General features: G+C 34.2%; 1 protein-coding gene across 4 annotated transcripts in view; it reads left to right on the top strand.

Moving 5' to 3' along the window:
• The window catches only part of LOC148309205 (glutathione synthetase-like), a 47,222-nt gene that overhangs the window by 11,348 nt on the left and 19,388 nt on the right, over positions 1 to 16,486 (top strand). For 2 of the 4 annotated variants that reach the window (XM_088260514.1, XM_088260513.1), the window contains exon 4: positions 4,771 to 4,940. The exons of the other annotated variants lie outside the window; for them this stretch is intronic. In XM_088260514.1, the coding sequence (XP_088116640.1) occupies positions 4,771 to 4,940 (170 nt within the window). The remainder of the gene's footprint in view (positions 1 to 4,770; positions 4,941 to 16,486) is intronic. 4 annotated transcript variants of the gene reach the window in all.

Raw genomic sequence — 16,486 nt, 5'->3', positions numbered from 1 at the left:
TCAACGCAAAAAAATAAAGCCTCTTGAGATCTACCCAAGCTTCTTTCCCTAATGATTAAAGAAAACACTTCGTTTTTTACCACTTGAGTTTTATTATAGACTACATGTTTCAGAAGTTAAACTTCCATCATTCAGGTCTGTATAATAACTAAAATATAAAATATAAAATTGTTCTATAAATAAAGAGAGAGGAAAGTAAGGGGAAGGGGTTAGTCAAGGGACGGAGTTTGAAAACAAAGGAAAAATGGAAAGCAATGGTGAAGAATTTTGAAACAATATTTAATAAATTATTATTAGAATTCAGGTTTTTTTGGATTTCAAAATTTTCAAGATAATTCATAATTTGGCCTTTATATGGAACAAGGTGTAATAATTTTAATTTATGAGAGTGAAATGAGTGATTAGTATCCATTATGTGATTTGCAAATTCCGAAAAATAATTACTAACAAGACCGCTATGATGTTCTTTAATTCTAATCTTTAAATTTCTCTCAGTTTAGCCAATATATTCTTTCCCTAACCGTCAAAATATTTTGAATATTGTTTAGTAGATAGTGTTTTAGTATTAATCAGTCTTGATAAAGAAGCGGTTAGCTTGGAAACCAGTAAACATTATAATTAAGTTATAATAAAATATTTATAGTGATTTTAAAACGAAGTTGCATTTTAATTATAAAATGGAAAATCACAAAGTTAGTGCTTCAAATATAAATTATAGAAAATATATCTGTTTAAATAATAAAATATTGAATGCGTACCGGATACACTGACAAATTTTCGTCAGGTTTCATATCTGACAATATTTGTGATTTTTCTGCTTGTTTATAAATTTGAATTTATGGTGGTTAAAGCCGTCCATTTTGGTTAGTAAAAAATCCAATTTGATTGGGTAAACGTCCAGTGCTTCCAATTTGATGTGTAAAACGTCCAATTCGATTTGTACAGTGTCCAATTTTATTTGGTAAACGTCCAATTTGATTTGTAAGGCTCATTTTGATTTGTTAAACGTCAAATTTGAAGAAAAACCTGTATTACATTACATTATCAGTATATTCATATCAAGTGGATTGTAATTTGACTTGAAATAGACTATTTGACATTTTAATTATTATTATTATTTTTTTAAAAAGAGAAATATTTGTGTTTTTATGATTTACACAAATATTTCAATTTCATACTATTTCTGTGAGCCTAAAAGGCTCATTATTAGAAATATGTATCAAATTGTATTAGGGTCAGTTCAAACCGAGAAATTCTGACTTACGAAGTCCGCGACACTAACCACGGGACCACAACCCGACATTTGAAAACAAAATTTGAGTGTTTTCATATGATATTGTATTTTTTTATATGATTGGACGTGCCGCCATTTTAATTGTATTTAAACTTTTCTTTAGTTTTGCATTTTACCAGATAAAAATTTTTACTAATTTTTAGTTTTGTGATTCCTTTGAACTGTTCATAGTAATTTTAATTTATTTATAGTCGAGGTTCAAATTGAACAATTTCTGAATTATTTCTCATGCCTACCATTCACATTTGAAACATCAAATATACCATATATCGCTCACTCCTTTCAACAACGTCATATGTAAAAAAAACTTGATTTTTCAGGAGATCGTTTTTAAAGTTTCAAAATGTTATAAATAAAATGTGTTAAAAATAAATATCAAGCCACTTACTGAACTTTTACTGTGCAACAGATCTTTTTAGGTAAAACCTGATGGTTTTTTCTCTATTTGAAAAATATTTAGTATATTTTAAAAAAAATAATTAAACAATACCTTTTCTTCAAAATGCAAAAACAACACTTTCTGCCCTGTAGCGGGTAAATATTAAGTTAAAAATATGCCGCGTTTGCTGGGATATAGTACATTTTCTGGGCGTTCCGAAAACATGCACAACTGAAAATTGTCGATTTTTGATTTATGACTTTGTTGAAAGGAGTGAGTAATATAGTGTAACCTCTATCTATTGTTCCTCGAATAATCGTTTTCCCGGATGTGTCGTTTATTTCTCCTACCCCGAATTCATTTCATACACAAATAGATTGCATCGATCGTTTTTCTGTCACTATTTTACTTTTGGCTACATCCCAGCTTATTGTCCTTGTAGACTGCCGGGGTCAGCTCTCCTCGTCCTCAGGTTATAGGTCCTTCTGTCCTGGACAACGTCACCCAGGCCATGCCTTCCAATCGTGTTATCTTTCTGCATCACCCATGAATTCCTCGGTCATCCTCTAGATAATTGTCGAGGGAGACCCATTTCTATTGCCTAGTTGAGATATTGAATCCAGACACTGTCCGGCTGTTATTACAGTAAAATTTTGACGGTTTTTCGTGTTTCTGTTTGGGGTGTAAATATTTATCATTTGAATATTTCAAATTGTAATCTTCTTAGGATTTTAATCCACCAATGATTATGCAGACTGGGCGGACGGTATCTTTACTCGATGGTATCTCCTTGTGCATTGACTTCTTAATCCCGCATTCATAGTATATTTCAATAGGTCCCTTTCACCTTCCGGTGATATGTATTTACTACTACTCGACTTTTCAAATGAGAATATCAATATTAAATAAAATAGATTTGGGCCCAGAAATTTTGTATTCCTCCGTTATATAATTTTACATTATAATGCAATATGCAATGCAATGCGTTCTGGAGGTCCCAGGTTCGATTCCCAGGGGGGTCAAATAAATATAAGTGATTTATTCACTGTAATATTTATTCAATATTACCCTGGACTGGTACCTGAAGCGGAGGGCTGATCACCTTTCCTTCGTGTGTAAACGATCAAGATAACACTGTGTTCGTATGAAGCAGTGCCCTATGCACCATTGGGGTGCGGATAAGGGTTTTATTATATTATTAATGCAATATAATAATATTAATTTTCAGTGTCAGAAATACATAATTTGTTATAAAATCGGGAATAAAATCACCAATACACAAACGTTTCTGCGTGTGCGCGTGTGGCGCGCTTTGTAAGTATACTAGCATGTCGTAACGTGCTTACTACGCCAGTGGCACGCAGATCGTCTTGCGCGACGGTCGTGTCGCTACGCCAACGGTTGCGGTTATTTACGATGTATTTTTTATCTCGTTTTCAGATAATACCAGAGCTAACATTACAAAATTGTTACATTTGAACTCCAACTATGGTCAATAGAAGCAACATTTATGAATATTCACATTTTTCCCGTTTTTAAACCACATTTTCATTTGGTGTACAAAATACATATCACCGGGACGCGCGGGAGTTTTTACCATCGTAAGGGAAGGGTTTAAAATAATAGATAGAGGTTTTACTGTATATAATACACTCACAATTAAATGCATCCTAAATCTTTGAGTCTATGGCCTTGATTTGGTGTTTATTTTGTTGCCCGGGGCGGAGGGGGAAGAAAGAAACGGGAAATAAAAAATCGCATAAGAGAGAACTAGCCAGAGGGAGATGTCATCACTGACCTAGTTCGATACTGTTTTTATACAAAAATTAAATGTGTATTATTTTTTATATTTACGCCACGCGGTAGGATAAGGATTTTTTTTAAAAAAAAAATATTTATTACAATAACACATATAAGTAAATTACGAACCATTCAAATAGTAAATTATCTAATTTTTTGACATCTCAACATAGATGAAGAAGAATATGGAAGTCTGGGCATTTACGGGATTTACGTCCGTCATAGGTTTGATCACTTTACACACTCAAGAAAAACTAATTACCGACCTCAAGAAAAATCAGGGATCTGTTCTTTTATTTATCCTTGTGATGTTACAAATTATTAGTCAGATATTTCAACAGATGTCATAAGGCTAAGGATTGACGTATTATTTTATCCAAAGTTCCACACCATGAAAAAATCCCTCCAAGTTGAACCTAGGTTCGAAACTTGGAGCAAAGTAAAAACACATACGCTTATGTCAGCCGCGTATGGGGCATGTTTTGTTAAAACACATACAGTTATGCGAGCCGCGTGGATCAGGTTAACAAGAGTCTTTTTACTTACTTTTAATTTGTGTTATTAATATGTACGCCTTAAATGTTAAAGTTTTTTGTGTATATGTTAATTATTTCATAAATTGAATTGTATTGAATCTTCCTTCGGGATTTTTACGACATTAGTAGTCTGAAGAAGTAGCTACGTTTTGATTTCTATATTAAATATTAAAATCAAGCACTTGTTTTTAGAGTCTACCACATTGTACTTTATTATTAAAAACACATTAATATTATATTTGTGCCAATTTTTTTACTATTTTTTTTTAAAGAAAACCCCCAAAGCCTCTTCTTTGAGAGGCTGGTATGCAGGTAAGATAGTAAAGATAGGGAAATTAAATGTGGAAAATACATCACCAACACCCAGAACAATTGAAAATAAATCTTTCATGAATTCATTTTGCAATTTTGTAAACTCTAAAAATCAGTGTTTGATTGTAACATTTTACATATAAATCAAGATGGAGTTCTACAAATCTATGAAAAGCTACGTTTTGAGTATGAAATTGTTACGATGTCAACACTCGATCCAGAGTGGTTGAGGTTTGAATTTGAGTCACGTGGCACAGGCCGTGTGCCAAGAGTAAAAAGCGGCCAATTGCGAGAAGGTGCGAGAGGATTGTTAGAAGGGTTAAGAGGATTGTGAAAAGGGTCAGGAGGATTGTGAGAAGGGTCAAGAGGATTGTGAGAAGGGTCAAGAGGATTGTGAGAAGGGTCAGGAAGATTGCCAGATGAGTCAGGGTGGGCGTTGTGTTGTGCAGAGCGTCTCGCTGGGCATGCTGCGGTCGGACATCATGCTGGAGACGCGCTGCCCGCGGGAGACGGGGCGCTGCCGGCGCCACCAGCCCTACTGCTGCTGGAAGCAGGTGGAGATCAACTGCATCGCCTCTGGCTTCGGCCACCTCGGTCCAGTCTCCAGGGAGCTGCAGAGGTACACTGGCCTGTACCCGTTACACTGTACACGTTACATTGTACCCGTTACACTATACCCGTTACATTGTACCCGTTACATTGTATCCGTTATAATGTACCCGTTACACTGTACCTGTTATAATGTTCTCATTACATTGTATCCGTTATAATGTATAATGTACCCGTTACAATGTGCCCGTTATAATGTACCCGTTACACAGATACAATGTAACGGGTACAGTGTAACGGGTACAATGTAACATGTACAATTTAATGCTTACTACAGACGGAGCCGGAATGCATATGGCGGCTGTAATTTTTTTCTGTATTGTCTCTGGTCCACTGCGTTTACATATGAATTTTAGGATGACTAGGACTACTAATTGATTAATATTACACTGCTCTTTCACATTTATAACACGAATGTCAACACGAAATCACCCGCCGTGTTAAAATTCATACGTGAACGTGATGGACTATACAGAAAAAATTTGCAGCCGCCATATGCATTCCGGGTCCGTCTGTACCAAGCTTTACACTGTAGCCGTTACATTGTACCTGTTATATTGTACCCGTTACATTGTATCCGTTACATTGTACCAGTTATATTGTATCCGTTACATTGTACCTGTTATATTGTACCCGTTACATTGTACACGTTACATTGTACCCGTTACATTGTACCCATTATGAAAGCAGAAATAGTAGGCACTATAGAAGAGGATTAGGTTAATAGCGGCATTGGCTAGGGCGCTTAGGGTTGTCAAAACACATTACTCACTACCACTTATCCATATCCTCTCTCTCTAAGTGGAGCATATGGAGTCCACACTGCCTTTAGGCTCTTCTGTCAAAATGGTCAATTATACTTTGATGTCTGTCTTAATAACGCAACGAATTTCTTCCTTGAATGCATCTACGAGCATCAGAGTTAGGGTCCACTGTTTGTGTATCCTTAACCCTTTAGTTACCTAAATCCGGTTTATCGACATTTGGTACTCTAGCAAGAAATACCGGGTCTGACGTCATGATTTATAAAAGTACCAGGTACATTTTGGACAGTAGGTTAGGGATTCCTTCAGGGTTGTTCAAAAAATTTCGATCCATGTTATGTTTTTTTTTTTAATAAGTTATATATCGATATTTAAAATTAAATGATCATTTAATTCTTACAATTAGTTATGATATTACAAAAATTAAGTTTCAAAAATACTTAACGAGAAACAAGAAAAAATATATAGTAGACCATCAGGTAATCAAAGGGTTAAATCATTCACAATTCTGTCCTGAAGAAGTTTCGTTTCAGAAATTTATTAGAAACGACTTATTTGTACTCATAATAAGCAATTGCCTGATTTAAAGCAGTGGTTCTCAACCGTGTTGGAGGTACCAAACCACACCAGTTTCATATTATGTTCACCGAACCCTTCACTGGAATAATTAAATATGATTTTCTTGAATTAACACATTGTCGTCGGGACACGGCATTTGCCGTTTTTCACGGACTGTCGGTCAACTGCGGGACACGGCAGATGCCGTTTTTGTCGACTGTCGGTTTTCGGCGGGAAACGGCAATATACGGGTTTGTTATCAGCGTGAAATAAAACGCCTTGAAGGGTAATTTGCTACCTGGGTGCTAGGCGACAGTCTTTCGACGTTATTTGAGATACCTTGTCCGCCCTTAACTGCCCTACACATATGAAAGTTTTTTTTTTTTGATTTACCTAACGTCCAAGTGACTCTGAAATCTAGCTACGGCTTATGCAACACCGTTTATCTTGTCTTGATTTACTCTTTATGTATTACTTTCGCATATGAAAGTATGTGATACGCGTGGTTTTTCTTCACTATTCCGCGCTAACCCGTATGACCTACGCACGAGAAAAGATATCTGTTCCAAAAATATTTAATGTGTAACAGATACACTGACAAATTTTTGTCAGGCTTCGTACCTGACAATATTTTGTGACAACAAACGTTGTGATTTTTTTGCTTGTTTATAAAAAAATATGCCTGAAAATAACCCGAGGGTAGGGTGGTTAAAAAATAAATAATAATATACTAGATCTATTGGATAAATGAGTATATCGCACATAGTATCATTTTTCATAATATCGTACATAAGTTGGGTGTGTGTTTTGGCCTCCACCGAACCCGGGAGACTGACTCACCGAACCCCTGGGGTTCCATCGAACCCAGGTTAAGAGCCACTGTTTTAAAGTGTAGTTTTCTTCTCTCGTTTGCCGCAGAGTCTATATAAACCTTCTTCTTCTCTTCTTCTGTTTGGTGTAGGCCTTGTCGACTGTTTTTAAGAGGGATGCGATGTCGATTCCCAGCTGTCAATCCATCTCTTTGGTGGTCTGCCTTGTGCAGTGCAATGTGGGGGAGTCTGGATGGGTCCATTCTCCTCACATGCGCTACCATTGTCTCCTACGTTGCCTTCCCCACCTAACGACATCTTCCATCTCGCATATTTCCCTTATCCTGGCGTTCCTTGTTCCATCTCGTAGACTCTTGCCAGATATGCTCCTTAGAGCCTTCATTTCTGACACTCTTAGCGCGTTTTTTGTTACTGCAGTGTCCGCTCTGCTTTAATTCCATATGTCATGATGGGTCGCACAAGTTTTGTATATTTTTATTTTGCTGCCCATCTATTAACCGATACTTTAAATATGACCTCTTTTTTTTACTATACATTCACACATACCTACCTAATATTCTTTTAAGAAATAATCTGCCTTGTTTTTTAGTGTATATATTACCAATTTCCACTACTTATATTTTTGTATTGCTTCTTTGCACTATACTAAAGTACTAATGCTTTTTTTGGTTACTATTAATCTAGATTTTATTTTTTTCGTATACTAGATTTGCCGCACTTGCTAGCTACGCTTTTAACAATATTATCCGCTGTTTATTTGCCTGAACAACTAGCCCAGCTTGATGATGTCGGTAATGACAAAACCCGGTCACTGGTCTAATATAATAATATTTGTTATTTAATTGTATGAAAAATTAGGTTATTTTCAGAGTCTAAATGTTGTGATTAGTCATTTTTATGATCTCAATGCCGTACCCTATCATTTTTTGTGTCTAAATCCCATCAAAAGGGATTTCCACAGTCTAAATTCCAATATTTTTTTAAGACTACATGCCGTAACTATCAATTTATAGTTTCAATATCAACCTTTATGCTACTACATGCCGTAACTATTAATTTATAGTTTCAATATCAACCTTTATGTTACTACATGCCGTAACTATCAATTTATGGTTTCAATATCAACCTTTATGTTACTACATGCCGTAACTATCAATTTATAGTTTCAATATCAACCTTTATGTTACTACATGCCGTAACTATTAATTTATAGTTTCAATATCAACCTTTATGTTACTACATGCCGTAACTATCAATTTATGGTTTCAATATCAACCTTTATGTTACTACATGCCGTAACTATCAATTTATAGTTTCAATATCAACCTTTATGTTACTACATGCCGTAACTATCAATTTATAGTTTCAATATCAACCTTTATTCTACTACATGCCGTAACTATCAATTTATAGTTTCAATATCAACCTTTATGCTACTACATGCCGCAACTATCAATTTATAGTTTCAATATCAACCTTTATGTTACTACATGCCGTAACTATCAATTTATAGTTTCAATATCAACCTTTATGCTACTACATGCCGTAACTATCAATTTATAGTTTCAATATCAACCTTTATGTTACTACATGCCGTAACTATCAATTTATAGTTTCAATATCAACCTTTATGCTACTACATGCCGTAACTATCAATTTATAGTTTCAATATCACCCTTTATGTTACTACATGCCGTAACTATCAATTCATAGTTTCAATATCAACCTTTATGTTACTACATGCCGTAACTATCAATTTATAGTTTCAATATCAACCTTTATGCTACTACATGCCGTAACTATCAATTTATAGTTTCAATATCAACCTATATGTTACTACATGCCGTAACTATCAATTTATAGTTTCAATATCAACCTTTATGTTACTACATGCCGTAACTATCAATTTATAGTTTCAATATCAACCTTTATGCTACTACATGCCGTAACTATCAATTTATAGTTTCAATATCACCCTTTATGTTACTACATGCCGTAACTATCAATTCATAGTTTCAATATCAACCTTTATGTTACTACATGCCGTAACTATCAATTTATAGTTTCAATATCAACCTTTATGCTACTACATGCCGCAACTATCAATTTATAGTTTCAATATCAACCTTTATGTTACTACATGCCGTAACTATCAATTTATAGTTTCAATATCAACCTTTATTCTACTACATGCCGTAACTATCAATTTATAGTTTCAATATCAACCTTTATGCTACTACATGCCGTAACTATCAATTTATAGTTTCAATATCACCCTTTATGTTACTACATGCCGTAACTATCAATTCATAGTTTCAATATCAACCTTTATGTTACTACATGCCGTAACTATCAATTTATAGTTTCAATATCAACCTTTATGCTACTACATGCCGTAACTATCAATTTATAGTTTCAATATCAACCTATATGTTACTACATGCCGTAACTATCAATTTATAGTTTCAATATCAACCTTTATGTTACTACATGCCGTAACTATCAATTTATAGTTTCAATATCAACCTTTATGTTACTATGTAGCCGTAACTATCAATTTATAGTTTCAATATCAACCTTTGTTACTACATGCCGTAACTATCAACCTTTATGTTACTACATGCCGTAACTATCAATTTATAGTTTCAATATCAACCTTTATGTTACTACATGCCGTAACTATCAATTTATAGTTTCAATATCAACCTTTATGTTACTACATGCCGTAACTATCAATTTATAGTTTCAATATCAACCTTTATGTTACTATGTAGCCGTAACTATCAATTTATAGTTTCAATACCAACCTTTATGTTACTACATGCCGTAACTATCAATTTATAGTTTCAATATCAACCTTTATGTTACTACATGCCGTAACTATCAATTCATAGTTTCAATATCAACCTTTATGTAAATAGCCTTATAACGGCATATAAACTTTCCAACTCCCATAGGATGACCATGGTGAAAAAATGTTAACGTATTTTAATTTATTTTTAACATTTAAGTTTTGATTTGAACATTGGCACCAGGATAATAATGCAACAGTGTAATAGACTTCTGATTTTTAGTCTGAGAGATGCGTTTAATATAAAAACGTAGACAGTTATATATATAATATAGTTTTATATATAAAGTAAGTACCGATTCTGAGCAAAAGAACATTAAAACAAAATATTTTGTATTAAATAATAATAATAATAAATAATTAAACCCTTATCCGCACCCCAACGGTGCATAGGGCACTGCGTCATATAAACGCAGTGTTATCTTGATCGTTTACACATGAAGGAAAGGTGATCAGCCCTCCGCTTCAGGTACCAGTCCAGGGTAATATTGAATAAATATGACAGTGAAAAAAATCACTTATATTTATTTTACCCCCCTTGGGAATCGAACCCAGGACCTCCAGAATGGTAGCCGAGAGTGCTGACCATTACACTACGGAGGCGGACAATAATGTATTAAATAAAGCTCTTTTTTTTTCAAAGTAGGTACCTACCAAACATAGTGAATAGTAAATGTAGGAATATAAAATAGTAAGAAATAATGAAGTAAAATTGACAAAGTAAGAAAATATCACTATGAGAAAAGTGTATGAAACATATGCACTGAAAATATAACGTTTTAAAAATAATGCAGTATAAAAAAGTAAGAAAATGTGAAAAAAAGCATAAAACATATATGCAGTAATGTTTTTTTCAACTGGACTTTTAAATTATGTGAACTTTTTAAATTAAAAGTAAAATATTCTTATTAGGTTATTAAGTTTTTTTTTTTTTACAAAAACCACGAGCAGAAAGTAGTTAAGTATCGTAAGAAATATCTAATTTCTTAGTCATTTACAGAGTTTGTATTCCGTTATTAGCAAGTCTGAATGCCGTTACTAGCCATTTCTAAGGTCTGAATGCCGTAACCAGTCATTCCCAGGGTCCGAATGCCATAACTAGTCATTTGCAGGGGTCTGAATGCTGTTACTAGTAATTTCCAGGGTCTGAATGCCGTAACTAGTCATTCCCAGGGTCTGAATGCCGTAACTAGTAACTCCCATGATCTAAATGCCATGTCTAGTAATGTAACTGTGTCAGTTTTTTTGTCGTTCATAATATTTCTATAGGAAATGTGTCCGAAAAAGACATCCATAATATGTATGTATGTATACTGCAGTAACTGCTTTATATTTATACACAGCGTTATTACAATTTGCCACTTTGTGTAATATGTTTTGCTATCATGTTATATCACGAGCTATCACAAGCTACAGGGTGGCACAAAATTAATCACTACATGTTATAACTTTAGCAAATGGTGTCGTACATCAATTGTATTTGATATTTGTGAACTAGACAGCTGCAGTATACAAATTGACAAAACGGGCATAAAATCTGTATCAACACTGTCGGCAGCCACTTGACAGATTTCATTTTTTCCATTTAACAGGAAAAAATTGCAGTGGTCCATTTTCCGTAACTCAATTTTTTTATTTTTTATCTAGTAAAAAAGTTATTAAAAAACAAAATTGAATGATCGATTTTGCGCTACGTGAATTTGTTTGTATACTGCAGCTGTCTAATTTACAAATGTCAAATATGATTGAGGTACGACGCTTTTTGCAAAAATTAGAACATCTCCCGATAGGGTCATTAATTTTGCGCCACCCTGTACTTCATGTATTATTTGAGCTATACGAACTATACACTAATCTTTCCCGTACTGATTATCCAAAAATTACACGCGATCTAAAGCGGGGTACCAAAAGATCCCAATTCGTATGTGTATGGAAATCGTATTACTTAGCTCGTAACTCGCCGCCACCTGAGTCACAGTTTCCGTGCCCTTTCCGGCGCATCGCCGAGTGGCGACTGACGGCGGCCATGCGATAAGCTAGAGGCCGGAAATCGGATCAAGCGAAAGCCGAGTAATCTAATTGTCTCGCTCTCTCCTGGTGATGATGCCACATATATGAGAGTGAAAGAAAAAAATATTTGGCATTAGCAATGCAGAATAACGCAATGATATAAATATAAAAAATAAAGCACTTTTATGAGACCACATTTTGAATATATTAATGTAAACACGACCAGTTTCGAGAACCATAGATTTTCTCATCAACTGGTGTTTATGAGAACATCATTTGTATTTTAACCAATACATTTGTATTTTCAACTGTTGATGAGATGACGACATTGTGGAATAACACGATGATTTAAATATAAAAATAACTCTTGTATTTACGTTATATTGAAATGAAGTTTGTATTTTCACCTGTTGATGAGAACATCTGTAGTTCTCAAAACTGGTCGTGTTTACATTAATAATTAAAAAAGTGGTCTTGTATGTTTTTTCTTTAATAATTAAATTTATGTACTTATTTATATAAATATTGAACTTTCTATATCTGTAATTATTTTTCAACGTATTTTGATGTGAATACCACAAAACCCGACTGGTGTAGTTCTCACTCCTCCTCGGTGCAATATTATACCACTGGTCTTAAATTGATACCACTCTTGATATTATTATACCACGTATCCTATTATTCTTATCGCGTTTCACATACAGTGAATCTATCTTACGTTTTTTAAGTAACTGAAAATAAAAACCTTAATGGAGGGAAAATGTAAATAGGGGCTATTTTTACTATTATAATTTTTTCTTTATCAATGGCCGTAGCCTATTTGTTCATAATATATTACATGTTGTATAAAATGAGTCCGCCTCCGTAGTGTAATGGTCAGCACGCTCAGCTACCGTTCTGGAGGTCCCGGGTTCGATTCCCAAGGGGGGTAAAATAAATATAAGTGATTTTTTCACTGTCATATTTATTCAATATTACCATGGACTGGTACCTGAAGCGGAGGGCTGATCACCTTTCCTTCATGTGTAAACGATCAAGATAACACTGCGTTTATATGACACAGTGCCCTATGCACCAGTGGGGTGCGGATAAGGGTTTTATTATTATTATTATATAAAATGATATGTTTTCTCTTTTTAAGTATATTATTTGTTGGAAAAGTACTCATTTAAACAAAGATGAACATATAAAGCAAGGAATTATACATTAGCCTGAGATATTATAATTATTTTTGCTTTACAGTTAGGAAGTGACATATTCCAGATATGGATATGGTCCGCGAAATCATTGCCGAGGTTTTGCATTCGGTGTATAGGAGTATTGCATCCAGACACTGTCCGGCTGGTATTACAATAAAATATCGCTCACTCCTTTCAAGAACGTCATAAATCAAAAAACTTGATTTTTCAGGAGAACGTTTTTAATGTTTTAAAATATAACACAATGTATTAAAAATAAATATCAAGCCTCTTATTGAACATTTTACTGTGCAACAGATCTTTTAGGTAAAATCTGAAGGTTTTTTCTCCATTTGAAAAATATTTAATATATTTTTAAAAATATTAAACAATACGTTTTCTTCAAAATGCAAAAACAACATTTCTGCCCTGTAGCGGGTAAATATTAAGTTAAAAATATGCCTCTTTTGCTGGGATATAGTACATTTTCTGGGCATTCCAAAAACATGCACAACTGAAAATTGACGATTTTTGATTTATGACGTTCTTGAAAGGAGTGAGCGATATATGACGGTTTCTCGTGTTTCTGGTTGGGGCGTAGATATTTATCATTTGCAATAACAAGGGACAGTCGAAAATATTATTTAAAATTTTGTACGTGTTGATCAGATCAAATCGACGTGCCCTACGTAAAGTGCTCTAGCTACATTTTTGTCAATTTTGAGATATTTGGTGTACATTCTCAACAGACCATTATCTACAAATATAAATAATCATTCAAACCCTTATCCGCACCCCAATGGTGCATAGGGCACTGCGTCATATAAAAGCAGTGTTATCTTGATCGTTAACACATGAAGGAAAGGTGATCAGCCCTCCGCTTCAGGTACCAGTCCAGGGTAATATGGAATAAATATTACAGTGAAAAAATCACTAATATTTATTTTTACCCCCCCTGGGAATCGAACCCGGGTCCTCCAGAGCGGTAGCCGAGCGTGCTGACCATTACACTACGCAGGCGGACGAATATAAATAAACACAAATATATGCCACAAATATAAATAAACAAAAAAAAATATATATAATATATATATATATATATATATATATATATATATATATATATATATATATATATATATATATATATATATATATATATATATATATATATATATATATATATATATATATATATATATATATATAAAATAAATTATGCCTAGTTTTCAGGCGTATAGGACGCTATCTACATCGAATTTTCGAAATGAATTTAACTCCTAAAACGCTAAGTACTTAATTTTGACAAAGCATAAAGTTTTAATATTATTTAATGCATTATTTTATTGTATTTTTGAATGCTTATAAACAGTTTAGAATTTCTTACTCCCCCCCCCCCCGGGAATCGAACCCGGGACCTCCAGAACGGTAGCCGAGCATGCTGACCATTACACTACGGAGGCGGACAAGATTATTACATTAAAAATATTAAAATAAAAATAAAATTATTACGATTTGACATTTGTATAAAAATAAGTTTTTTTATACAAATGAGTGTTTAAAAAACGTGGTATTACACAAAGTAAACAGTGGATGGTAAGGAGAGTGTAATATTAATTTATCTTATCCGAAACCGGTTCACATTATAATTAAGTTACAATAAGGTTTACGGTAGACGCTCTCTTTATTGGCCATGACATTAATCTAATAAATAATACAAATTTTTCACCTCAAATTGGACGCCTCATAAATCAAATTGGTCTTTTAACAAATCAAATTAGACGTTTTACAAAATAAATTTGACGTTGTATTTTATAAAAAAAAAGATAGAATTTCTCAAATATATATTTAAAGTAGTGCTCATGATTCAAATTCTTCTTCATCTTCTTCGAACCCTTATCCGCATCCCAGTGGTGCATAGGGCACTGCATCATTTAAACGCAGTGTTATGTTGATCGTTCACACGTGAAGGAAAGGTGATCAGCCGTCTGCTTCAGGTACCAGTCCAGGGTATTGAAAGCCGTCCCACCGCATGCCCAGATCTGATACAGAAGCATCTAGGCTTCCTGACAGACCTTCTCTTGTAAAGCCATTTTTTTTTAAACTAAGTTGCGAAATTTTTTGAAAATATTAAACAATATAAAACTGTATCCCGATTTTACTGTGAATTTACATTTAAAAGCTTTCAATATCCCTGTCACTGCCAATCTAAATAAATACAAGTTTGTAAATCCGTCACCAAATTTTCTAGAAGCACCCCGGTACCAGTCCAGGGTTATATTGAATAAATATTAGAGTGAAAAAATAACTTATATTCAAATGAGTGGGGGTCAAATGATCCCCCCTGGGAATCGAACCCGGGACGTCCGGCATGGTAGCCGAGCGTGCTCACCATTACACGACGGAGGCGGACAAAATGATTCATGGTATTATCAAATTTGTCCGCCTCCGTAGTGTAATGGTCAGCACGCTCGGCTACCGTTCTAGATGTCCCGGGTTCGATTCCCAAGGGAGGTAAAATAAATAGAAGTGATTTTTTCACTGTCATATTTATTCAATATTACCCTGGACTGGTACCTGAAGCGGAGGGCTGATCACCTTTCCTTCATGTGTAAACGATCAAGATAACACTGCGTTTATATGACGCAGTGCCCTATGCACCATTGGGGTGCGGATAAGGGTTTTATTATTATTATCAAAAATGTAATCTGAAAACTTGTCTTACCAGGGCTCCGTGAAGGCTTGCCAACTTGACGAGTAACACATTTGCTAGTCTTAAAAGAATAAAAGAAGTGGGCAGGTATTCACACTGACGATATACCGTGGAAAAATTAAATAAAGCATTTCAATAATAAACAATAAAATATTTATTTATTATTAGAAGAAAAAGTTTATTTTTTAACTTACAATATTAATTAATCTGTCCGCCTCCGTGGTGTAATGGTCAGCGTGTTTAGCTACCGTGCTGGAGGTCCCGGGTCCGATTCCCAGGGGGGGTGAAAATAAATATTATTGATTTTTAGACTGTAATATTAATTTGTCCGCCTCTATAGTGTAATGGTCAGCACGCTCGGCTACCGTTCTGGAGGTCCCGGGTTTCGATTCCCAGGGGGGGTCAAATAAATACATGTGATTTTTTCACTGTAATATTTATTCAATATTACCCTGGACCGGTACCTGAAGCGGAGGGCTGATCACCTCTCCTTCATGTATAAACGATCAAGATAACACTACGTTTATATGAAGCAGTGCCCTATGCACCATTGGGGTGCGGATAAGGGTTTTATTATTATTTATTAAGTATAATATATTGACTTGTTAAAAATGACTAAGTTAAAAATGACTAACTGCATTCATGTTTATTT

This window comes from Brachycentrus maculatus, unplaced genomic scaffold, assembly GCF_059751285.1.
Source record: "Brachycentrus maculatus isolate JH-2025_06_01 unplaced genomic scaffold, ASM5975128v1 h1tg000136l, whole genome shotgun sequence".
Classification (NCBI taxonomy): domain Eukaryota; kingdom Metazoa; phylum Arthropoda; class Insecta; order Trichoptera; family Brachycentridae; genus Brachycentrus; species Brachycentrus maculatus.
Note: the sequence above shows the minus strand (reverse complement) of the source record. Positions and strands in the feature narration are given on the sequence as shown.